This window comes from Convolutriloba macropyga, chromosome 1 (genome assembly GCF_964194025.1).
Source record: "Convolutriloba macropyga chromosome 1, txConMacr16.3, whole genome shotgun sequence".
Lineage (NCBI taxonomy): Eukaryota > Metazoa > Xenacoelomorpha > Acoela > Convolutidae > Convolutriloba > Convolutriloba macropyga.
In genome coordinates this window covers 72,059,589-72,084,911 of record NC_134468.1, presented here as the reverse complement: position 1 = coordinate 72,084,911, position 25,323 = coordinate 72,059,589, and the positions used below count along the sequence as shown (strand labels likewise).

The following is a 25,323-nucleotide window of genomic DNA, read 5'->3' as shown; positions in this document are numbered from 1 at the left end:
TGCAAAAAATTTGCACAAAAAATACGCACACGCTCACAAACATAGCCCGCAAACTGCCGGAAAATAGCCGCCGTTGACCCGCTTGACGCACATTGGGATTGGAACAGAATTTAAGAGATATAAATTGACAGAATTTTTCCAAGTGTCAAAAAGTTCTGATTTGGTGTGCAAATTCTGCAAATTTGGTTAACTTTAAAAACAATTAGGCGCAATACTAACGCCAGCTAGCAATCGCTTTAATAAACTTTGATAACCTAATGCAGGACTTAAGGACCGAGCTTTATGTTTATCCCGTTTCTTTTGATTCTGCTCTTTTGACTTTGGTCGTATTCCCTACATTACGTAATTCAATGGATGAGATTTTAAAATCCATTCAGTTGAAACAGTGAGTGAGGTAAGTCAGACAAAAAACCTGGGGCAAAAAGGAGAGCGCCTGAATAATAATTAGCGCGAGTTTTAAAAAAGGAGAGCGCCTAAATAATAGAGAGAAATATTAGCCAATTTTGCCCTTAGAACGCATTATGAAGCTCTCAATATCAATTCTAGAAGGCAACATATAGGTGCACCGATCAAAAATATTTAACATAACCGACTAACGTCGGGCGAATTGATCTCAACCGACCGGCGAGCGGTTGCCTTCGTCAGTAGCTAGCCACGGTTTAGTGACGCTAGCTTTAGCTCGATTCGACTCTGCAACTTTTCGTTTTCTAGCCTTGTTAGTAAATAAATCAAATAAAAAACTGATATTTAAATATTTACGAAATTTTAAAAAGCTTCCAGATCTCGCAGTGGAAAAGTTCAAAACTATTTTTTGTCTCTGGGGTTATGTCAAGTAACCCATCTACAAGACTTGAAAAACTTCGTTGGCCACTAATGATCGTTAAACTCAAATTTTAATTAAATCTTGCTGAAATTCATAACATTAAAATCTTCAAAACCATTTTATTGTCTCAAAAGAGTATCCAGTATCCCAATTTTAAGCTTTAAATAGTTTCACTGGCTCATAAAGATCCATAAACTTGGAACATGATAATAAATTTCCAAAAACTTGAAAAATAAATTTTATCAAAAAATTGCTAAAGCTGGAGTCCTTAAAATAATGATAACCATTTCATTGACTCCAGAAGCTATGCAGTAGTTTATTATCAAACCTTTGAGGAGGTCCCTGGGACCCTGGTAACGGAAAAAATGTAAAATTCAAAATGATTCAAAAAACTTGAAAAGAAAGCAAGAAAGAAAGAATTAATTTCTCCAATGAATAATATACAAATTACTGCACAAAATATTGAATTGGAGAGGACAGACAACGGGACTATAGACGCTCACTTTTCAGTCTACCCTAGAAAAAAATTCTTTTAAAAATTGCTGATATTTAAAATTCGAAAAACATTCCATTACATCTAGAAGCTATGCAATAACCTATAATCAAACCCTAGAGGTTATGTGGCTCTTGAGGCTGGGGAAACCTAAAAATTGCAAGTTGCATAAAAAAAACTGCTAAAAATTGTAATAATAAAAGTTGAAAACTAAACCATGACCAAAAAACATTCTCTGGTAACTTATTATCAGACCCTAAGGGAGATTTTCTGTTAGCCTGAAAAACCGGGTTAATGACAATAAATGTGAAAAAATTGAATGTTTTGTAAAAAAAATGTTAAAATTGGTGGTGTTGAAATCATGAAAAACATTCCATTACATTTATAATTTATACAGTGACCTATTGGCACACCCTAGAGGAGGTTCCTCGGCTCTTGAGGCTCGAGAAACCTAAAAACAGACAAAAATGCAAGTTTAAAAAAATTGCAAAAACTTGTCATATTAAAAAATTGAAAGCTATTCCATGGCAAAATTTTTTCAGTAAGTTATGATCAAAACGCTTAGGACGTTTTCTGGCCCCTGCGTCCGGAGAGACGTGAATAATGAAAAATCAATGTCAAAAAAATTGAAAAAATTTGCGCGTTTTGTCAAAAAATGCTAAAATTCGTAATGTTAATATGTTGAATCCATTCCACTACCACTAGAAACTATGCAGTTACATTTTATAAAACCCTAGAGGAGGTTCCGTGACACCTCGGGCCGAAAGCATTCAAAAAATGAGAAAAATTTTCAAAAAGCTTGAAAAAAAAATTGTAAAAATTAGTAACATACCCGGCAGATTGCCGGAAAATAGCCGCCGTTGATTCCAATAAGCATGATTGGGATTGAAAGAATAGAAGATATTGAAAAGAAAAGATTTTTGTACAATATTTTTTTAAGTCCGGTTTATTTTGATGGCATTTCGTAGTTGAACATACTTCTGTTTCTTAGAGAGAGGCTAGAGGGGCTACTATCAACACCAATAAGCATTAGAGGTGGTAACTAAGACTTATAGGAACGACGTTCAAATAGCGGGCATCTAAAATTGGGCTTTATGGGTTTATCCCGTTTCTATTTCTGACTTCAATTTTTTCTACTGACTCTGTTCATTTTGAATTGCTTTGCTGAGCAACTGATGTTCAAAATCACTTTTAGCAGAATGAGAGAAGAGAGAAACTAGCCAAGAGAAGTCAAAAAGATTTCACGCAAAATGTTGAAAAGGCGGCAAAATGAGGTAAAGCGAAACATTTTTTTATTCGACGAAGTAAAAAAAAAATAGGAGCGCTATAATAGCCGGCTGAGAAGATGAGGGCGGCTATTAATAAACATACCCGGCAGATTGCCGGAAAATAGCCGCCGTTGATTCCAATAAGCATGATTGGGATTGAAATAACAGAAGATATTGAAAAAAAAAAGATTTTTGTACAAAAACATTTTTTAAGTCCGATTTATTTTGATGGCATTTCGTAGTTGAACATACTTCTGTTTCTTAGAGAGAGGCTACAGGGGCTACTATCAATAACAATAAGCATTAGAGAGAGGTAACTAATACTTATAGGACCGACGTTCAAATAGCGGGCATCTAAAATTGGGCTTTATGGGTTTATCCCGTTTCTACTTCTTGACTTCAATTTTTTATACTGACTCTTTTCATTTTGAATTGCTTTGCTGAGCAACTGATGTTCAAAATCACTTTTAGCAGAATGAGAGAAGAGATAAACTAGCCTAGAGAAGTCAAAAAGATTTCACGCAAAATGTTGAAAAGGCGGCAAAATGAGGTAAAGCGAAACATTTTTTTATTCGACGAAGTAAAAAAACATAGCAGGACAAGTCCTGACGTACAATTCAAAGAATTTTCATTGACTAAACAGGAAAACTAGACCTAGAATGGTCTATGAGTGAATTCAGAAAACCATTTTTAAAAAAATGATATCAAAAAAATAAGAAAAAAACAGAAAATCAATATCAAAATGCCGCATGTGAACAGAAAAACCCCCAGCGAGAAATGAAAAATTAATTCAAATAAAAAACTAGGCCTAGAATGAGCTGTGAATGGATTGGGAAAACCATTTAGAAAAAAATCCAATCCAAAAAATCGAAAAAACAGTAAAAATCAGAGTGAAATTGCCGCATGTGAACAAAAAACCACTACCGAGAAACCGAATTTTTGTTCAAACACCGTTTTCTCACTCTACTTTAAAATTAGAGCGAAAAAAAATTCACGCCGCAAAACCGCTCGCTTTTTCGCTCCATTTCCTGTTTCGGCGTGACCAAAATCACTACTCCAATTTGACTTCAAAAATCATGAAAATGTGTGAACAGATCTTAAAAAAAAAAAAAAAGACAGCGCCCCAATACAATTCAAATTCTTTGAATTGTAAAAAAAAAAATAGGAGCGCTATAATAGCCGGCTGAGAAGATGAGGGCGGCTATTAATAAAATTGCGTTTTTAGCGATCGGTTGTTCGTCAGTAGCCACGGGGGGGGGGGGGGGTTAAGTGCTCTTAGAGCCTTTCAGCTGAAACAGAGCTGAAAGGTTCTTAGAGCACTTACTGCCCTCTGGGCGCTACCTGTTTATCCGTTTTTTAGGACGAAAAGTCAAAAGCGTCAGACGAAAAATCGGTCAAGCGAAAATTAGCATAAAAAAAGACCGACAGGGCCAATATAATTGCTACAAAGCCTATGTCATTCATTCAACGCAGCGCAAGAACATGCAACTTTCCCGATAACAAAAATTTGGGTCAACGCCTCCTGAACAAATAGTACTTCCGGTGCAAAAAAAACTCCGGTATTTCCGGTGCAAAAAAAAACTCCGGTACTTCCGGTGCAAAGAAAACCAAAACTCCTCTTCGAGTCCAATAATTCATCTCTATATCGCAATGATACTAGCGAATTCAAAATTTGCCAAATAATCCGATTAAATTGTGGCGCAAACCTTGTTGCATTTGATTAGGATGTTGCTGCATCATGTGAGGCTGCATGCCTCCCATTTGTACTCCATTATTGCCGTTATATTCTCTTAATTCAGGAGCAGACCCTGTGGACCCTCCCTGACCCGTGGACTGTCTATTGAGGTTGGAGCCCTGCTGATGCATCTGTCCTCCCATCTGATCCACCATGCCAGGTCCTCCAGCGTTCACGGGACCACCTTGGCCACCTCCCGGCACCATCCCCGGTCCCATGTTGTTCTTGCCAGAATAGTTGAAGGCTCCTACAAACAAGAGTTGTTCTTTTACTTCACGTCTGTTATTAAATTTACTATTACGCCTGTATATTAAATAACTGACTTATTCTTTGTGAGATAGATACTTTAAACTAGTGAGGAAAAAGCTCACAGCCTATCGTCATTGAAAATTTTACATTTCATCGCAACCGTACCGACTTTGAAAGCAATCAAGAAACACACCCGGCAGATTGCCGGAAAATAGCCGCCGTTGATTCCAATAAGCACGATTGGGATTGAACGAATAGAATATATTGAAAAAAAAAGATTTTTGTACAAAAATATTTTTTAAGTCCGATTTATTTTGATGGCATTTCGTAGTTGAACATACTTCTGTTTCTTAGAGGGAGGCTACATGGGCTACTATCAACACCAATAAGCATTAGAGGTGGTAACTAAGACTTATAGGAACGACGTTCAAATAGCGGGCATCTAAAATTGGGCTTTATGGGTTTATCCCGTTTCTATTTCTGACTTCAATTTTTTATACCGACTCTGTTCATTTTGAATTGCTTTGCTTAGCAACTGATGTTCAAATTCACTTTTAGCAGAATGAGAGAAGAGAGAAACTAGCCTAGAGAAGTAAAAAAGATTTCACGCAAAATGTCGAAAAAGCGGCAAAATGGTAAAGCGAAAAAAGATGAACAAATAAACTTGCTCAACTAAGAGCGAAAAATGACGTCACACATGCAATTCAGTTGAAATTGCATGAACGAATGAACAAAAAGTGGCTGTGATGTCATATGGTCGTAACAAAAATCATGACGAAATAAAAAAACATAGCAGGACAAGTCCTGACGTACAATTCAAAGAATTTTCATTGACTTAACAGAAAAACTAAACCTAGAATGGACTATGAGTGAATTGAGAAAACCATTTTGAAAAAAATTAGAAAAAAAGTAAGAAAAAAAAAAACAAAAAATCAATGTCAAAATGCCGCATGTGAACAAAAAAAACCACTAGCGAGAAATGAAAATTTAATTCAAACAAAAAACTAGGCCTAGAAAGGATTTGAATGGATTGGGAAAACCATTTAGAAAAAAATCCGATCCGAAAAATCGAAAAAACAGTAAAGATCTGAGAGAAATTGCCGCATGTGAACAAAAAACCACTACCGAGAAACCGAATTTTTGTTCAAACACCGTTTTCTCAATCTACTGTAAAATTAGAGCGAAAAAAATTCACGCCGCAAAACCACTCGCTTTTTCGCTCCATTTCCTGTTTCGGCGTGACCAAAATCACTACTCCAATTTGACTTCAAAAATGATGAAAATGTGTGAACAGATCTTAAAAAAAAAAAGACAGCGCCCCAATACAATTCAAATTCTTTGAATTGTAAAAAACATAGCAGAACAAGTCCTGAAATACAATCCAAGTATTTGAATGAAAGACAGAACTAATGAACCTGACCAGCAGATCAATTGAACAATCCCAGCCAACAAGACAAAATCTCAAAAGTTGAGAAACTTAAAGAATCAAACAAAACTAACCAAAAAAACGATCATTGCTAAAACCCTTGAATGAAGCTTTTAACTTGAAGGCCATATATGACTCATTTCAAAATACTCATTAACTCAAGCAAAAACATTAAACGAGATGAATCTGCCACTAAAAGTAGATAAACTGGACAAATATGACAAATGCATCAAGAAACTGAGAAGAGAAAATTTAAAGAAAATTTCCAAATATAGGGCTATAAAAAAGTCAAAACATTTTTTTGACTCTGGAGTTCTGTTTTGTAAACCGTCTACAACATTTAAAAAGTTTCGTTGGCCAGTAAAGATAGTTCAACTCAGAGAATGACAAAAAAATTGAGAAATTTGAGAACAATCAAAAATTTTAAATTGCAGGCTTTATTTAAAAAACTCCATACAATTGCAAAATTAAAAAAATGGAAAATAATTTCTTGCCCCTAGAAACTATGTAGTAACATACTAGCAAACCCTATAGGAGGTTCTCTGGCCACTGAATAAAAATTTAAAAAAATTAAAAAAAATTGCAACTTTATCAAAAAATTGGAAAAGATATTAAAATGTTGAATACCATTCCATGGCCAAAAAATATTCTCAGTAAACTGTTAGCAAACACTAGATGAGGCTTCTTGCCCCCTGGAGCTGGAAAACTAACTTGAATAGTGACAATAAATGTCGGAAAATTTGAAAAAAAAACCAAGTTTGATTTTAAAAAATTGGCAAAATTCATAAAGTGAAAATGTTTAAAACCACTTCATTACCACTAGAAACTATGCAATAACCTATTATTAAACACCAGAGGAGCTTTTTTGACATCAAAGTCTTAAACAACACAAAAAATGACAAATTTTCAAAAAATTTGAAAAAATTAGTATAAAAACCGTGTTTAAGTTTGGAGTAGCAATAGATATAGCGCTTAAAGTGGCCGTAAAAAGCAATTACGTCTTCCAAAGGACCTTTATCAACTTTAATAAACCTCAATTTCAGACTGGTCTAACAAAAAATCCAAAAAAGGAAAGAGTGCAAAAAGTTTCAATATTTTAGGCTCAAAAATGACCTTTTAACATTGAATTAGGGCCTTCCCAGTAGCTTCACCATTCTGAGTACTTGAGGGACTACTAAACGCGGGCCTCCTCTAATGAAACTTGATGCCCGCTGAACTTTACCTGTTTATCCCGTTTTGAAAGCTCAAAGTCATGAAAACAGGTGTGAAAACATCTTACAAAAATAAAAAAAAAAGACAGCACCAATACAATCCAATTCTTGGATTGTAAAAATACGAGCGCAATAATAGCCGGCTGAGAAGATGAGGGCGGCTATTAATCAAAAGGACCCCTAATGCAACAACCAGTTAACTTATCACTATCTACAACAATCAATGGCTTCTTAACTTTGCTCCACGAGTGGGGTTTTGAGTCACGATAAGTCTTTCCTTTAAGCCTCAAGACGTACATCAATTATGAAAGACAGAAGGCGTGGTCTTTCTCCTATCGTACGTGAGCAAAAACTTGTGAGCAAACAAGTGGTTCAACGAGTCTGCGTTTTTGCGGTGACACTGGTTTGCTATCTACGGGTATAAAATTATCAACTGGAAAGGGTCTTATTCTACTGGAGGGTGCGGGGCAATTACTTAAAGTAAAAATTACCGATCTCCGAACCCCCCTCGTCAGATGTGACAGCCGGACTGAGAGCAGTGCCGTTGAGAGTTGCTATTCTGGATGCCTCCACCCAGCTGGCCGGGTCTATTGGGTGCAAGGGGAGATCTGTGCGAGGCTCCATAGAGTAGTACTCTGGACTGCCAAATCCTCCACCGTCTCCATCAAACCCAGCTGGATCCGAGTTCCACAGTTTGGCTACCACGAGTTTCAATGGCCTAAAATATATACAACATACTCATTCGGATCTTTGCTCTTTTCAAAAAGGGCCAATCATGTCATACCAGGCACTATAGGGGCAATAATCGAAAAGATCATATTATTCTCTTGGTTGTAATGAGCTGATAGTATATCGATTACTCCAGCTCATTTTCAGTCGTAGATGATTACCCAAGAAGGAACATCGTTCTACAAAATCCAGCAACCAGTCTATTTTGCATCATAGAACTCTCCTTTTACTCTCAATATTTTTTTACTCAATTTTTACTCTCAGCTAACTTTTGTCTTGAGACCGCCATTTCTACAATCTCATTCAAATTAGATTACAGCTTTTCAGAGAAATCGCTCAACATTTTTCGACGTACACTTTGAATAAAGCGTTCAAGCTTATAAATAGAACATTATACTCCGCATCACCCTCTGATGTTTTGCCATTAGTATAGATATCTCGCTAAATAAAAATTCTCCAAGTGTGAATCCATCCTAAGTAAAGTTGAATAATTGTGGTCATAAACAACACTCGAACAACGACACGTCCAATAAAAATTAGCAGACTGTTAGAACACTGCCGCATGTTTTTGTAATGACCATAATTGAACATGAAACTCACAGTATATCTGCTGGGATGGGATAGATTTAAACTGAGTGGCAGTTAATAAGTAAACAACTGATCTGTCAACTTTGACATGAACAAACTTGATCTATAAAGTTGCTCCACATTATCAATCCCAACCCAGAAGCATAATAGACAAACTCAGATGCTTCGAGAACCACAGTTAGGTCAAACAAATCGAAACTAATCTATCGCCCGAGATACGATGCATCGTCTCCATGGCATGTCCAGACGCTATTTACAATTCAGACTAACTATTAAACCAGTCTTAACTATGGCTCCAATTATTAAGAATCAAGGCGACAAATTATCTCATTAAAGCTCTCCTATATTGTGTTTCCATAACTATTGACAGTTGCAAAAACATTTCACAATTAAACTGACTGATTAAAAATTGCACTAATTCCAGAAATCTTTCAAGATGTCTAAAAATAGATGCACCGAAGCTTTAATTGTTCCAAAATTTGTTTCCAGCTCAAAAGCCTGTCCAAACTGTAAACCAAGATATTAAATTGTAAATTCCTGTCACCACCATCTAAGAAACAGGCATATCAACCAGAACGCATGTTTGCATGGTGCAACATAAGCGCACCCATATTCAGCTTCAAAATAAGAAGAATTTTTCCAAAATAAATTTTATTAGGCCTTTCTGGACCATGTTTTTGTAGAATAGAAATGATTGTGCGATAATTGTACTGACCCTGGCTTCTTGGCGAGGTCTCGGAGGACCTTGACTGCGTCATCGTTGGACATGTTAGTGAAAGGCGTGTCATTGGCCTGGATGATCAAATCTCCCGGGTCAATTGATCCCTCCTGGTACACCGCTCCACTATAGCACAACAACACCATTAAACAACATAAAAAACAACCAACATTACGCACGCAAGCTGGAAAACGGTAAAATCTGGCTTCGCCAAAATCCCCGTTTTGACTTAGAAAAGAACTTGGATTTGACTCAAGGCAGACAGGCACCTGGGGATTATTAATATAAAATGTGAGCAGATTATGCCCAAATTTCATATTATATTTCTCCAAACCTTCAAATTTAATTGGGGGGGGGGGGGGGTTAGGAACTTCATAAAGTAATTTCTCAGCCACTGAAATCCAAAGAATTGCTCTCTAACGACATGCAAGCGGTTGGCTGTAAACCACAACCAATCAAAAATCTTCCTGGCCGGTGCGACTTAGTACCCCCGACATGAGAATTCGTGCACTCAAGTGTTGGGTACAAAGGCAACTGCTGAGTAAGGCAAAATAACTTTTTTCAAAAGTACGTTTCTGATTTAACTACAAACATAATTGAACATAACCACTAACGTCGGTCGAATTGCTCTTAGCCACGGTTTAGTGAGGCTAGCTTTAGATTGATTGAAGGGGCGTAAAGTGAGCGCAGCGGGGGTGTGAGATCAATTTCTAAGAACCGCACTTCACACCATAAGTATAAGTCTCCAAAACAGTTTCTGTTAATCGCATACTTGAAGACTAGTGGGCTGAACGGCTCTAAGAGAACTTTATGCAAACTTGGCGCTATCTCTTTATCCCGTTTCTGAAGACCAAAGTCAAATGGGTCAGAGGAAAAATCGGCCAAGCGAAAAATTGCATAAAAGAGACAAATAGGATTATTGTATTTGCTACAAATTGCTTTTGAAATTTTGAGAACAATTAACAACGATTTCGTAAAAAGTGCCTGTTAGGTCATTTACGATAAAAATATTTATACAATAACTCATTGTTAATGAGGATCAGAGATGATGACATTACGCCACATAACAGCAGCTGAAGTGGGGCATCAACAAAGAGAGAGAGAGAGAGAGAGAGATAAAACGTGAACGAGAGAAGGAAAGAAACCCTAACCAACAGAGAGAGAGAGAGAGAGAGAGAGAGAGAGGAATGTTTTCCATGATGGGATTCGACCCTGCAACTTCTAGTTTTCTAGCCCTGTTAGTAAAGAAATCATAAAGAAAATGAAAAAGGCGAAATTAAAAACAAAAGTTTTCAACTTCGCGGTAAAAAAAGTTAAAAACAACTTTTTTCTCGGAAGTTCTGTTAAGTAACCCATCTCCAGGACTTACAAATTTTCGTTGGCCAGGAATGGTCGTTAAACTCAGAAAAAGACAAATATTGAAAATTTTGGAAACAATTGCAAAAATTTCAGATAATGCAAATGTGAAAACTATTCCATGGCCAATACAATGTTTTTAGTTACATACTATCAAAACCTTAAGGAGGTTTTCTAGTCCCTGGGGCTGGAAACACTTCAGTAATGACAACAAACGTCAAAAAAAATAAAATTGCAAGAGTTGTCAAAAAATGCTAATCTTCGTGATGTTCAAATGTTGAAATCCATTCCATTACCCCTAAAAAACTATTCAGTTTATATATTGTCGAGCCCTCAAGCAAGTTACTTACTACGTATGGCTGAAAAAAATAAAAAATGCCACTTTCAAAAAGCTTGAAAAAAAAGTGTTAACATTAGTATGAATTTGCGTGCTTTTGTTTGGATTACCAAACTTATAGCTCCTAAAACGGCCAGGAAAAGTGCTTATGTCTTGTAAAGGACCTTTATCAACTTTAACCAGCCTCAATTTTAACAATTTTAGACTGGTCCAACAAACAATCGAAAATGACAAAAAAAATGCAACATTTTCTGCAACATTTTTGGATCAAAAAATCTTAAAAGTGACCTTTTTACCTTAACCTACGGCCTTCCTAGTAGCTTCACACGAAGCACTTGAAAGACAACTAAACGCGGCTAAGGGCCTCATGAAACTTAATGCGCGCTTTGCGCTAACTGTTTATCCCGTTAAGGACGAAAAGTCAAATGGGACACACGAAAAATCGGTCAAGCAAAAAATCGCATTAAACATAGCAGGCAGATTGCCAAAAAAGCCGGAATAGCTTTGTAGACCTGCAGTCTCAAAAAAACAGTAGCAAAAACCGACCAAAAATAGTCTTTTCATTGTAGGCTGAGAATGTTATATTTTGATTAAAAATCTGTATAAGTTTTTGCTGCCTCTATTAGCTCCTCTCAAATAACCATCAATTAGAGTGACACACATTCACTTGACCTTATCTCGTTGAATTAAAGAAAATAAAAGTCTATTTCAGAGTGCGGAAATAGTTTTTGAGAGTGAGGTAAGTCACGCGTGACCAAAAACTCAATCACGCGAATGAACAAAAAAACTCGCTCCCCTAAGAGCAAAAAAATGACATCACACACGCACTTCAGTTGAAATTGCATGAAAGATTGAACAAAAAGCACATTCGAAAAGGTTGTGACGGCATATGATGGTAACAAAAATCTTCACGACGAAATAAAAACGTAGCAGGACAAGTTCTGAAATACAATTAAAAGAAATGAATGAAAAACTTAGAAGTACTCTACCTGGTCAACAGATCAATTGAACAATGCCAGCCAAAACACAAACAAAATCATCTGAAAAAAACTAAAAACAAGCTAAACACAAATATACTCATTGCTAAAACTTTTGAAGCGTTTACCCCTAAGGCAAAACATGATCCCTTTAAATATACCTACTTCAAAAATATGATCAAAGCCAAATATTGTTTCTGCAATTGGTCCACTATTAAAACTAAAAGACCTGAGAAAATTCATTGGCCCTTGAAGATCGATTAACTCGAAAATGACCAAAAAATTTAAAATAAAACTAATTGCAAATTTTAATGAAATATTGCTGACAAATGTAATATTAATATCTTCAGAATCAATTCTGTATCTCAGTTAAATTCTGTTCAATAAAAAAGTTGAAAACCATTCAATTGCCCCTAGTAACTATTTAATGACATACTATCAAACCCTGGATGAAATTACCTGGCTACTGAGGCAAGAAAAACTGAATAAAAGACAAATGGTTTAAAAAACCTTGAAAAAATTTGCAAATTTTATCAAAAAATTTCTAAAATTCAAAAACTTAAATTGTTAAAAGCAAATCCATTGAAACTAACAACTATGCAGTAATTTTTCGTCACACCGTGCTATAGGTTTTCTGGCACTTGAGAATGGAAAAATATCAAAAATTGAGGAAAACTTTAGGAAGCCGTAAAAAAATTGCAGATTTTATCAAAAAAAAAATCTATTGTTACTCAAAACTAATGACAAAAATATTATGAAACCAAAAATTAGAAACCAATTTAAGACTAATCAATAAAAAAAAACTCAAAAATCACAAACAACATGAAAATTGAACCATTTTGAGCCCAAAAACTCCTTAAAATTACCTTTTAACCTTATATTAAGGCCATCCCCAGCTGCACCAATCTAAGCACTTGAAGGACTACTAAAGCCCATTTTGGGCCGCTAATGAAACTTAATGCCCGCTGGGCTTTACCTGATTATCCCGGTTTGAAAGATCAAAATCATTGAAAAGTGTGTGAACACATCTTAAAAACATAAACCGACAAATGTCGGAAGAATTGCTCTTGAACGACAGGCGAGGCAATTTAATTCACGGTCTTTAGTATAGATCAATTTTTCTTCATGGGTGCAAAAAACTTCGACCCCACCGGGATTCGTACCTCTGACCTCCCTATCCATGGCCACCTGCACTAACCTCTGCGCTACGAGTCACTTAATTTTCCTATGCTGCAACCGATTTAAAATTAGCAACAAGCTTACTTCGGAGCACTAGAGATCACTCAAAAATGATGAACGAAAGCGTGAAAAAGTCACTTGAGAAGTCAAAGAATGTTCTATAAGAAACGCGCAAAATTGTCAATCAAAAAATTTGCATAAAAAAGACACGTTTACAATAATTGCTATGAACTGCGTTCAAGAGCAATTAAAAAAACAAAGCGCCCCAATAAAATTCGAATTCTTGGAATTGTAAAAAATACCAAGAGAAGGCCGGTAATAGCCCCAGCTATCGCTGTGCGGCTATCAAAAAAGACCAACAGGACTAATATAATTGCTTCGAAACTCTTTTGAGAGCAATTATTATCACTCCTTGGGTACAAATATAACAATATAACTTAGTTGAATTTCTATTCTTGAAGCTCTGAATGATAGTCTTACGCAGAGAACACGTAAAAGACACGATAATTGACACCGTTTTCGGAGAGTTGACAAATACAAAACAATAGTAACTAACTGAACATAACAGGATGCTACTTTTATCAATAAATTGGGTTTTCATAGTTGCTAACAGAGATAGCCTCTCTTAATAAGAGTGTTTTCACCTAAAGACATTGAAACTAAGAAATCAATAACTTAGAAACCATGTCCACAAATATCACATTTCGCAACTTACTCTCTCGTAATCTCCCCAACATAGATTCCTCCATCGCCCGCTCCATCGTTTGTACTCTGACCTACTATGCTGATTCCGAGGTGTTTGGAGGAGTCCATGTTGATCACGACTGTCTGAAGGTTGAGCGAGGAACATGAGTCAGTTATACTGCTCATTATGGAGGGTGCCAAAGCCTGTAAACACAAGCCGGTCAACATTTTGCATAGTCCCCTATGTAGAATATAAACGCGCATAATTTCTGTTTCTAACCCCCTATAATCACTTAAAAATTGTAACGGTCCAAATCCCACCTCGTATTAGACTGTACAAACTTTAAACTTTTATCAGGAAAAAAAGAAGGCATTAGGTAGCTCACATGCAAGTATGAAAAACAAATAAGATTTTGTACAGGGGAGGAAAAAATCGATTCAATCGGTAACATTATTAGGCGCGACCTACCATTTCCAGAATTCAAATAACTTCTCTCAGACTTAAAAAAGAAATGATATGCGAGTGTCCACGATATTGAAGCCTTCAACGAAAAACCAAGCGCTACAATTCATGCAGAATTGCGAGAAAATTTACCATGCAGCTTCCAAAACATTACAGAAAATTCGGAAACTACCGTAAAAAGACGTTAGCTCGCAGTTATTTGATAGCTCATTTCGTTTGTATAGCATAGATTTCATTACAAAAACCGGCTGTCAGCCACCACATTAGCTTTCTTAAATGAACATTTTCCATTATCAATAGGTTCTTTTAAGATCATTCTTAATTCGATAAAAAAAACACGTTATGTCCGCGAGTTAATTCGATAAAAAAAACACGTTATGTCCGCGAGGATTACTAGAACGATAGCTTATTAATGCAATTGTCTGAAACGAGCTTTCTTCAAAGGACAAACAATGTCATTTAATTGCATTGTATGACTGATAGTTCAGAATATCGAATTTAATAAATCGATAAAATATTAACAAAATGCCATTGTTATCCAACTAAACCTGCTAGCAAAATCATAAGTCAGTCCCGCATCAAACCAACAAAGACTAATAAACTGACATAAAACAGACCAAGCCTGTCCAAAATCAAACGAAGTCTGCTCCACTGAAAGCCGAGAGAAAAGTATGAAAGACAAAAAAAAATATTTCAAATTTCTGATTTAAATTTTTAAAAATTCTAACACAATGTAAAAAATTAACACCCGGCCATTGCTGGATAATTGATTTCAAAATTCTTTTCTGAAGTGCCTGTTTTTTAAATTGGACTTTGCAGTTAGATACTCCTGTTTCCTGAGAAGAACATAGCTGGCAGCTTGCCAGAGAATAGCCGCAATAGATTTGTAGATCTGCAGTCTCAAAAAAAAAAAAAACAGTAAAGACAGACCAAAAATTCGTCTTGTCATTGAACGCTGATATGTCATGTTTTGATTAAAAATCTGTTCAAATTTTTGCAGCCTCTATTAGCTGCTATCAATAAACTTTCATTTAGAGTGACATACACCCATTTGACCTTATCTCTTTGAATTAAAGTAAATATAAGTCGATTTCAAAGTGAGCAAGTCATTTTTGAGAGTGAGGTAAGTCAAGTGTGACCAAAAATTTAATCAAGCGAATGAACAAAAAACACTCTGCACTAGGAGCGAAAAATGATGTAACGCACGCACTTCAGTTGAAATTGCATGAACGAATGAATAAAAAGCAGATTTGAAGTGGTTGTGACGTCATATGGCCGTAACAAAAACCGTGACGAAATGAAAAAACCAAGAGAAGCGCATTAACGGCCCCAGCTATCGCTGTGCAGCTATTAAAAAAAGAAAAGTATCAATACCAAGATTGCAGATGGCAACAGAAGGTAAGACTTATCAGAACAAAGTTTAAGTAGCTGGCATCTAAAACCGGACTTTATGAGTTAACTCCGTTTCTAATTCTGATTTCGCTTTAAATACTGACTCTGTTCATTTTGTATTGCTTTGCTGAATAACTGCAGTGTAAAATCACAGCAGAATGATCAAAGAAAAAAACTAGGCTAGAGAACTCAATAAGTTTGCTTGACGAAATAAAAAGCATAACAGGAGAAGTCCTGAAATTCAAATTAAAGAATTTCCATAGACTAAACAAAAACAAGAACAATGAATGACAAAGATCGAATTTGGAAAACCATTTAACATTGCCGGCAGATTGCCGGAAAATTGCCGCAGTTGACACGCTTGATGCACATCGGGATTGAAAAAGAAAAAAGATGAGATCAATTGACCCATTTTTTTCTGTTTTCTTTTCAGTGTCAAAGTTCTAATTTGTCGTGCAGTTTTAGTTATATTCTAAGAAAATACTTCGTTCAGCTTCTGACCTGCAAGCGAATAAACTTAAAACCGATATCATCTAGCAAACTTTCTAACGCACTTCGATAACCTATTTCTCAATGCCTTAATGACCGGGCTTTATCGGTTTACCGTATTCACTACATTGCGTGAATCCATGCATGAAAGAATTTAAAATCCGTTCAGTTGAAACAGTGAGTGAAGTAAGTCAGAAGTCAAACGTTAAAATCGTGAAATGTAAAACGAAAAAAGAGATCAAAAGGTAAAGCGAATAAAAAACATAGCAGGACAAGTCTTGAAGTACAATTCAAAGAATTTTCATTGACTAAGCAGAAAATAAACCTGGAAGAGACTGAATGAATTGGAAAACCATTTTTGAAAAAAAATCAGGCAAAAAACAGAAAAAAAAGTCAAAAAGCCGCATTTGAACATTCGTAAACTTTAAACTGGAGTAAAATTGTACGCAGCAAAATCACCCGGTTTTTGGCTCCACTTCCTGCTGCGGCGTGAGCAAAATCATCACTCAAATTTGACTTCAAAAATTATGAAAGTGTGTGAACATATCTGAAAAAGACGGAGGCCCGATACGATTCAAATTCTTTCAATTAAATAAAAAAATTTATTAATAAATAAATAAATAAATAATTTATTAATTTCAATTAAATAAATAAAAATAAATAAATTTCAATAAAAAATAGGCCAGCTGACAAGATGAGGGCGGCTAATAGACCTTCAATAAGATTATTATTGCCATTCAATTATTAAACAGCAGCAGAAGTTAGTAACTTTCTTAGTGATATAAATCAAGTATGATCAATCACTGGTCTCACAATTGAATTAAAAAAATCAATTTGAAGGGAAAACAAAAAGCCACATCCCAATGCAGCTACTGAGTCGACACAAAAACTAAAAACTGCTGCGTTAAGAATTTGGAATAGCGAACGAGAAGCTCAATAAGATTGAAGACGAGTTGAAAAACATAGCAATTGAAACCAGAACAGAACCCAGCCAATGTGTAAAAGAATGTTTGACGTATCCTAATTCACAATTCAATAGACTTTTATAAAATCGTAGTTACTAAAAAGACGATTCTGTTTTTGTTTTAAAAACAATGTAGCAAACATTTACATAAATTCGATAATGAACAAAATATAAACCGACAAAAAACTAAAAAATCAAAATTCAAGCAAGAAAAATACAATCGAAAAGCGAAATAAAAAATGTTATATAAGAAAACGGTCCAGCAAAACGTTTGCATTAAAAAACCCTGTTTACAATAATTGCTTCGAACTTCGTTCGAGAGCAATTAATAAATTTAAAAACCCCAAGCTATTACCATTAGCAATTTTCGGTTTCTTGCAGTTTATCAAAATTGCAGCTTTTATTAATTTCTTAAATTGCTTCCAAAAATTTTTTGGCAAGACAAAAACTTCACTTTTCAAGATTAAAATTTTTTCGGGTCATGACAGTCTTTTGCGCAGTGATTTGAAATAGAATTATTGACTATGGTGGAGCAAATTCTCCTAAACAAAGGTTGGCTCTCAGGTTGTTATTTTCATCCAATTTTTTCTAAATACCTGTTAAATGCAAAACCCTTCCTCGCCTACGCCTTTTCTTCTTAAGATATTTATATTTAAAAAATGTCGACTAAGGTGACCCCTTTTTCGCTCAAAAGCCGTATCCGTATTTTCAAAATATTTCTTGAAAAAAAAACCGAGTCTTGCTTCGATATGTTTGTAAACCAAGTTCTAAGCTACTGGGTTGTTGGCACAGTCATTTTCTTATCTCTTCTCCAATACAGTGACAAAACATCCTGCTCCTCCTAACCCGGAACTGCGCAAACCAGAAAGAAATTTGATAACACCGTCCTGTCGCTAATGAGCGCCTCCTTTTACTACGGTTCGTGGCCTTTCCAAATTCCTTCCTCTTTTTAAATCAAGAAATCGGACATAGCCGGCGGATTGCCGGAAAATAGCCGCCGTTCACGCGCTTGATGCACATCGGGATTGAAACAGAAAAAGAAGAGACAAATTGACTGAATTTTTTTCTGTTTTTTTCTTCAGTGTCAAAAAAGTTCGAATTTAGCGTGAAGTTTGAGTTAGATTCTAAAACAATATTTAATTCAGCTTCTGAACTGAAAGCTAATAAGCTTAATATCGCTAGCAAACACTATAATTATCTTTGATAACCTAATTCTCAATGACTTAATGAGCGGGCTTTATCGGTTTATCCCATCGGTTGATCGTATTCACTATATTGCGTGAATCAATGCATGAAAGAATTTAAAGTCCATTCAGTTGAAACAGTGAGTGAAATAAGTCAGGAGTCAAACGTGAAAATCGTGACCATTTAGAAAAAATCAGATAAAAAAAATCGAAAACATAACCCACTAAAGTCAGACGAATTGCTCTCTAGCGACCAGCGAGCGCTTGGCATCAGTAGTAACTAGCTGGGGCTTAAGAATAATAGCAGTAGGAGTGACTGGAGTGTGTGAGAGGGGGCAAGCGTTGGGGGGGGGGGGGGGTCAAGCGATGGGGCAGGGTTGCGAAGGCTATGAGAGGGGGTTAAAATCGACAAGTGATGAGTGTGGTTAATGGGAGCGTTGAGGGGAAAGGGATGATGGGGGAGGCGCCGGATGGCGGTTGGTGGGGTGGGGGTGACTGAGGGGGTCAAATTTCTAAGATTTAGAACCGCCCTTTTTGGTGAATCGCAATCTTGGTGTACAATTAGGCTTAGGGCTCTAAGAGAACTTAATGCCCTCCAAGCGCTAACAGTTTATCAGGTTTTTGAGGACGAAAAATCAAATAGGTCGGAGAAAAAATGGTCAAGTGCAATATTGCATAAAGCAGACCACAGCACTAATACAATTGCTACAAACATCGCCTAATACAATTAACACTCATTTTATTGAGTGAGGTAAAAGTCATTTTTAAAGTCATTTTATTGAGTGAGGAAAGTCAAGTATACTAACAAAAACTTATCACATGAGGAAACAAAGAGCGCATGCAAAAATTCATGCAACAGCCGCACACATGAACTAGGAATTGAGTGGTAGCAAAAAAGTATCTGCTGACTACTTTGCGAGTGATCAGATTGTCGTATCAAAAATCGAAAAGCCAACAAATCGAAAAACAGCCGGAGGACTCGAGAATCCACTCGCTCTATAATTTACATTCGACCACAACTAATAACAATGCTACTGCGAGACTATGCGTTGCACAAAATGTTCCAACATACGTCTCAAGACAATCGAAAAGTTTTCTTTGATCTAAGAGGAAGCGTTCCTTTAACTATTAGTTTTAAAAATACTTTTTTCAGAACAACCTTACAACATTCTTTATAAAGATAAATAAAAAAGCAGCTCCTCAGAAAATGCAATATGGTGCTTTATTAAATGAGAGACTTAATTTTGGAAGTATTTTACAGCAATTGAAAAATAATTTCTCTACCCTTTGACATTTTTATTATCAGAAGTGAAAAAATAAATGACTGCTAAAGAAATTCTATGAAATTCGACTGCTAATCAAAATGAAACCATTTGAACAACGCAAAAATCGAAGTCAATTTAAGTCTGAAGAAAGGAACGGGAAGAAGAAAAATATTTTTTCCGTTTTTTCCTCGAGTGGTTGCCTTTCCTTACGTATTGTTTTTGAATGTCCATTAAAAAACAATTTCTGTTTTTTTACTTGTTTATAACACAAAATGACAAAAGGATACAATGAGGAAGTATACAAAGTTTTTGCGCAACAATATACTGATGTTAACTTCAATTTTTTCATATTTCTTTGTTTGCTGAAAATGGTGGTCAACCGGAAGCCAACATTCAAAAGACACTTGAAGCATCAGGAACAATGAAATGCTTATCGAGTTTCCTGCTTTATCACCACTATTTTCTTCTGGTCTCTCATATACCTCATGTTTGGTGAATTCTGTAAAGTTTCAATTCCATAAACCGACTAATGTCAGAAGAAGTTCTCTCGAACGACAGGCGATGCAATTTAATTCAAGGACTGTAGCCTAGATAAATTTTTCTTTATGGGCGCAAAAATAGTTGAACACGCCGGGATTCGAACCATGGACCTCCCGCACCCTAACCAGAAGCACTGCTCACTCGGCTATCACGCCCTGGTAGTTGCTTGGCTGCAATCGATTCTATTTCAACAACAAGCTTTACTTGGGAGTGAGACCAACAGAGATCACTCAAAAATGAACGAAAGTGTGAAAAAGTCACATGAGAAGTCAAAGAATGTTCAAGAATAAAAGCTCAAAAACGGTCAAGTAGAAAAACTCGTATGAAAAAGACCAACGCGTTTACAATAATTGCTACGAACTTCGTTCGAGAGCAATTAAAAATTCAATTGAAATACTGAATATCACAAATACAGCTGATTTTTTAAAAATTAAATCTTTTAGCTTCTTTTTTTGCGTGAAAAGTTCACTCTGCACGCTAAACAATTTGTTCGGGAGTCCAGAAAAAGAGATGGTTCTTTTCCTCTGTTTCTCTAAAAAAAATTGTCCTGGGTTTCTTGTACATAACGAGTGTAACAGTTGTTAATTTGGATGCTGCACCTGGCAAAGAAAAACATAAACCGACAAATGTCGGAAAAATTGCTCTTGAACGACAGGCGAGGCAATTTAATGCATGGTCTTTAATATTGATCAATTTTTCTTTATGGGTGCAAAAAATCTCGCTCCCTCCGGGATTCGAACCACTTATCTCCAGATCCATGGCCACCCGCACCAACCACTTTGCTACCGGTCCCTAAACTTTTCTATGCTGCAACCGATTTTATATTAGAAACTTCGCAGTACTAGAGATCACTCAAAAATGATGAACGAAAGCGTGAAAAAGTCACTTGGGAAGTCAAAGAATGTTCTAGAAGAAATGCGCAAAACTATCAAGCGAAAAATTTGCATAAAAAAGACGCACACGTTTACAATAATTGCTATGAAATGCGTTCAAGAGCAATTAATTATAAACTATATGTAAGGCAATAAAAAAGCTTAAAAATTCATCTAAGATTTCATATAAATGGTGGATTAAATGTTTTTTTTTACATTTCGTTTAAAAACGTTTATCTTCAGTTTAATTTAATTCCCATGTTCTATAAAGTTCTCTGTTTTGGGATCAATTGAACATCTATTGAACTATAAGAAAGTAAAACGCCTGATTTGGGTACTCAAGAGGATCCAGAGCTTGCGAAAATTTAAAATGCTCTTTTTCAGTTTTTTTGTCCTTTGAATACTCTTCTCTTTTTTGCCCGACACCCAAAAAGACTTTGAATTGATCAGATGAATACATAGCATATAAAACTGACCAACAAATTTTTTAAAAAATTGGTTAAAAAGTATCCAGACGTTTGTTTCCTGCTATTTCTGACCTTTGTTTTGTCAAAAAAGCACCTCCTAAGTATTTTTTTGTAAATGCATAGATAAAATTTTCATTTTGAAAGCGACTATATATCTTATCTTTAAGGTCAAGTAATATTGTCAAGTATTTCAATTCTTTTTTTGCTTATCACTTCCCTTATAGAGGCTCAGCACAGATTGCTCTGAACTACCAGCCAGAAAAACGAAATTAAAATCTTAAAAATGATTAAATGAAAACAATTTGAGCCTGATCATCGTAAAACCTCATGAAATGAATCACAAATGACCACAATTATTCGCAAGAGATACCGATAAGCGTGGCTCGACCATCCGAAGCAGACCTCCAATGTAGATCTACAAAAGAGACGGCTCAGAATAAACTCTTAAATTAAGTAGTTCAATCGACATCGTACTCATTTTTAGTTTGAAATTAAACAGAAACCTACCCTGGTTCCTGGCTGTCCCCTCTGCCGTCTTGGCCTGTGAGGCCTTTTAGGTCTTCCAGGAGGCTGCATCTTATGCTGATGCTTCCAATATCCCCCACCCCCGTATCCACCAGGACCAGCCAGTCTGAAACACGAATCAGTCTTCAGCAGCAGTACGTGTACACAAAACACAATTATTGCTCAGCCAGAATGCTTTTACAAATTAATTCACTTTTTTAAGTTTGAAGCCACAGAAAACATCTTTTCACCTAACTTTTCCTCCAATAATTTCAATAACCCCTGGATTTCTGATTTCAAAATTTTCACAAAAAATTTACCGAACACTAAAAATTGGAATATCTCTGATACGTGTGACTATAGAAATCGTTCATTTTTCAGGATAATCAACCCTACCTGTAGATAGATTCATCGTCATCTGTTGTCGAATCGATAAAACTGCTCTCGTAATCTGTTGTGAACTGGCTGGTCGCTCCACTGTCATATCCCGCACCTCCCATGTCAACATCGTAGTGCATGTAATTACGCGATTGTTGACCATACCTCATTATAGCCGAAGGGGGTGGCCCTCTAAGTCCACCCTTAGGGTGCTGAACAAAAGATTCTGTATCAGTAGCAGTGGTGTAATCATCTTCATCCAGTGGTTGCGGAGCAGGTGGATAGCGGCCTTTACCATAGGGTTGGTTCTTCATGTGATACGATTGTTGCCTATTTCCTATGTGGGAGTTGCCACCACTAGCAGGTGTTCGCATAGTATTCCACAGATCCCCAATATCATTGTACTGGGATCCTGTGTCACTATTGTTACCGAATTGGTTTCCACCCTGTGATCCACCGTGTCCACTGCCTGCTCCGCCGGACAAACGGTTTGAGGTATGATGCGGCGCATTTGACTCGCCGCCGGATAAAGCGCCTCCTGATTGGCTTCCACCGCCTCCTCCATGACTGGAGCTATTTTCAATACTGTTGACCTGAATCACATCTCGAGATTAAATTTATGATATTCAAACACATTAACTGTTCACAATCAGGTCAAATATTAAAAACTTACGTAAACAATAATTCTTCCATTATACAATGGTAGCAATGCATTATCATCCATGACCTCTTCCTTTACAGTTTGTCTGAAACAGGAGAAAGGTTAAGTAGAGAACAAAAGAAAAATTTAATTGGTGACATACCTCAACTCTTGGTCCATGGTTTTGACAAAATATTTGCAGTTGGCTTTATTTACAACAGTTTTAAAAGCACCCAGAGTAACCGATGGCTCGTCATTGGCGGCTTCATTGCAAGATGGGACCTAAAATGGACAAAGTCACTTCGTATACGCGTGAATCATCTAATGAAATACAAATGTCCTTCATCAAGGACAAAAATAACGATAAAATAACGATCTTATTTACCTTGATTAGATAAGGGGTCTCAACATCGTCAAAATAATATAAAACTTTGGTAAAATTTCCTCCAGTTGGAGCTTTTGAATTTCCAGGCTGAGGCACTGGCGTCCCGGTTAAGGTAGACCGACTGCCAGCTATCACGCTACTGTTGCCTAGAGGATTCGCTCCCGGCACAGATGCTGGTACAACAGCAGGAGCGCTAATTGTTTGCAGTTCGGTCCCTGAATTGGCTTCGCTTGATGTTAATTTGTCCTGCACAGGAGAGATTGCGGCACTACTTATAACCGGTGAGTTCATTCCTGAATCCAGGCCAGCATCGCCACATTCTGATGGCGGGGGAGGAGGAATGGGGTTCACAGACATCGTTAAATTCGTTACTATTCTGATTGAACTTATCTCAGCTGATTTCAAGTTCACAAAAGCCAACCATTTCCAAAACCAACATCTACAAGTCTGCAAAGGCGGAAGAACTTTGAATTAAATACTTAGGATCTTTTCCGTTTGTGCCCCCCAGTACGTTATGCGCCCCCAGTTATGGAGCACGTGCCATTACATAGTAAATCGCTATGTAAAAATATGGCATGTGCGTCTGGGGGTACAAATAAAATAATATGCGCCCACTAAGCTGGGGGGGCACAAACGGAAAAGATCCAATACTAATCTTAGAGCAAGATACAAACAGACGGCAATACGCATCAAACGGTTGAAAACACAACCGAAAACTCAAGCTGACCATGAAACCTAATTGTGGATTCAAAGAGATACGTGAGTTGACAAGGGACTTCCAAAGTTGTAGCGGATAGCGTCACACACACTGACAGTTGCATATCTTTTTTTCAGACTTGGATTGGGTTGTCAATAGGAGTCAGACTCCAATCAAGAATTTTTGCACACTTTTTGGCTATTAAAATATCGAAAGAGGACAATTTTTGTCTGGAATGGCTAGTGGCCACAATAATTATAAAATGGCTTTTTTAATTGCAGGCCTAAATTTTTTATCAATGGTAGACTCTATCGAGGGCTGTATTTCTTTAAAAAACAACACGTCCAATTGTTTAGTACTGTCCATTTGAAGTCTACTAGATGTTCAAGCTGAAGTCAACAAGATGTTCAAAATTTTGCTAAGTTAGGAGATCGAGGCATTTGTTTTCATAGTCATCGCCTGAATGCTGTGTTTTAATTTTTTGGTTTTTAAATGTAAACATCAAACCAAATCTGTCACCAGATCCATTTTAATTACATCTGCAACTACTTTTTATTAAAAAAAACTGAGTGCTTGTTTTTTCTAAGCAAAAGGAATATGATTAGTTTAAAAATATTTGAGCTCAAATGAAATCGAAAGACAAGATATTTTCATGCGAAGACATATATGCAAATAATGTGGGTTACAATATTTTTTCGTAATTGATATAAATTTATTGGGATGTTTATTGGGAATATTTTAATTGGGAGGTGGTAGATCCCTAGCTCACACTGTGACAACACTGTTAAAAAAGTCTGGAATCATAAAAAATATTCTCATTGAACTTTTGCCATATGAGAAATTATATCATTAAAGAATCTATGAATAGAAGTTAGTGAAACAACAAAGTGGGGGATAGTTTTTTAAAATTATGTTAACTTTTCCATCAAGACCTTTGTTTTTTTTATTGTCGAATTTTGTAAAATCAAGTCAATGTGCTCTCAAATCTTGTAATGTATGATGAAGTTAGAAAACTCAACCTGACCATGAAACCTATTTATGGACTCAAAGAGATACGTGAGTTGACAAGGAATTTCCAAATTGTTGCGGATAGCGTCACACACACTCACAGTTGCATATCTTTTTTTTCAGATTTGGCTTGGGTTTTCAATAGGAGTCAGACTCCAATCAAGAATTTTTGCACACTTTTTGGCTACTAAAATATCGAAAGAGGACAATTTTTGTCTGGAATGGCTAGTGGCCACAATAATTATAAAATGGCTTTTTTAATTGCAGGCCTAAATTTTTTATCAATGGTAGACTCTATCGAG

The 25,323-nt window shown here is 36.2% G+C and overlaps 3 protein-coding genes across 5 annotated transcripts in view; 1 reads left to right on the top strand and 2 right to left on the bottom strand.

Moving 5' to 3' along the window:
• The window catches only part of LOC142342327 (uncharacterized), a 53,818-nt gene extending 30,059 nt beyond the window's left edge, over positions 1-23,759 (bottom strand). For 2 of the 3 annotated variants that reach the window (XM_075393628.1, XM_075393636.1), the window contains exons 1-10: positions 23,317-23,759; positions 23,095-23,213; positions 22,965-23,037; positions 22,310-22,884; positions 21,917-22,040; positions 21,780-21,824; positions 13,805-13,977; positions 9,238-9,366; positions 7,697-7,923; positions 4,291-4,566 (exon numbers count right to left, since the gene is read on the bottom strand). In XM_075393628.1, coding sequence (XP_075249743.1) covers positions 4,291-4,566; positions 7,697-7,923; positions 9,238-9,366; positions 13,805-13,977; positions 21,780-21,824; positions 21,917-22,040; positions 22,310-22,884; positions 22,965-23,037; positions 23,095-23,213; positions 23,317-23,673 — 2,098 coding nt within the window. In that variant the 5' untranslated portion in view covers positions 23,674-23,759. The remainder of the gene's footprint in view (positions 1-4,290; positions 4,567-7,696; positions 7,924-9,237; positions 9,367-13,804; positions 13,978-21,779; positions 21,825-21,916; positions 22,041-22,309; positions 22,885-22,964; positions 23,038-23,094; positions 23,214-23,316) is intronic. The other variant, XM_075393641.1, reaches the window with a different exon arrangement.
• LOC142342359 (uncharacterized) overlaps positions 1-25,323 on the top strand; it is a 77,728-nt gene that overhangs the window by 7,351 nt on the left and 45,054 nt on the right. The window lies entirely within an intron of this gene.
• LOC142342349 (uncharacterized) overlaps positions 1-25,323 on the bottom strand; it is a 337,600-nt gene that overhangs the window by 286,301 nt on the left and 25,976 nt on the right. The window lies entirely within an intron of this gene.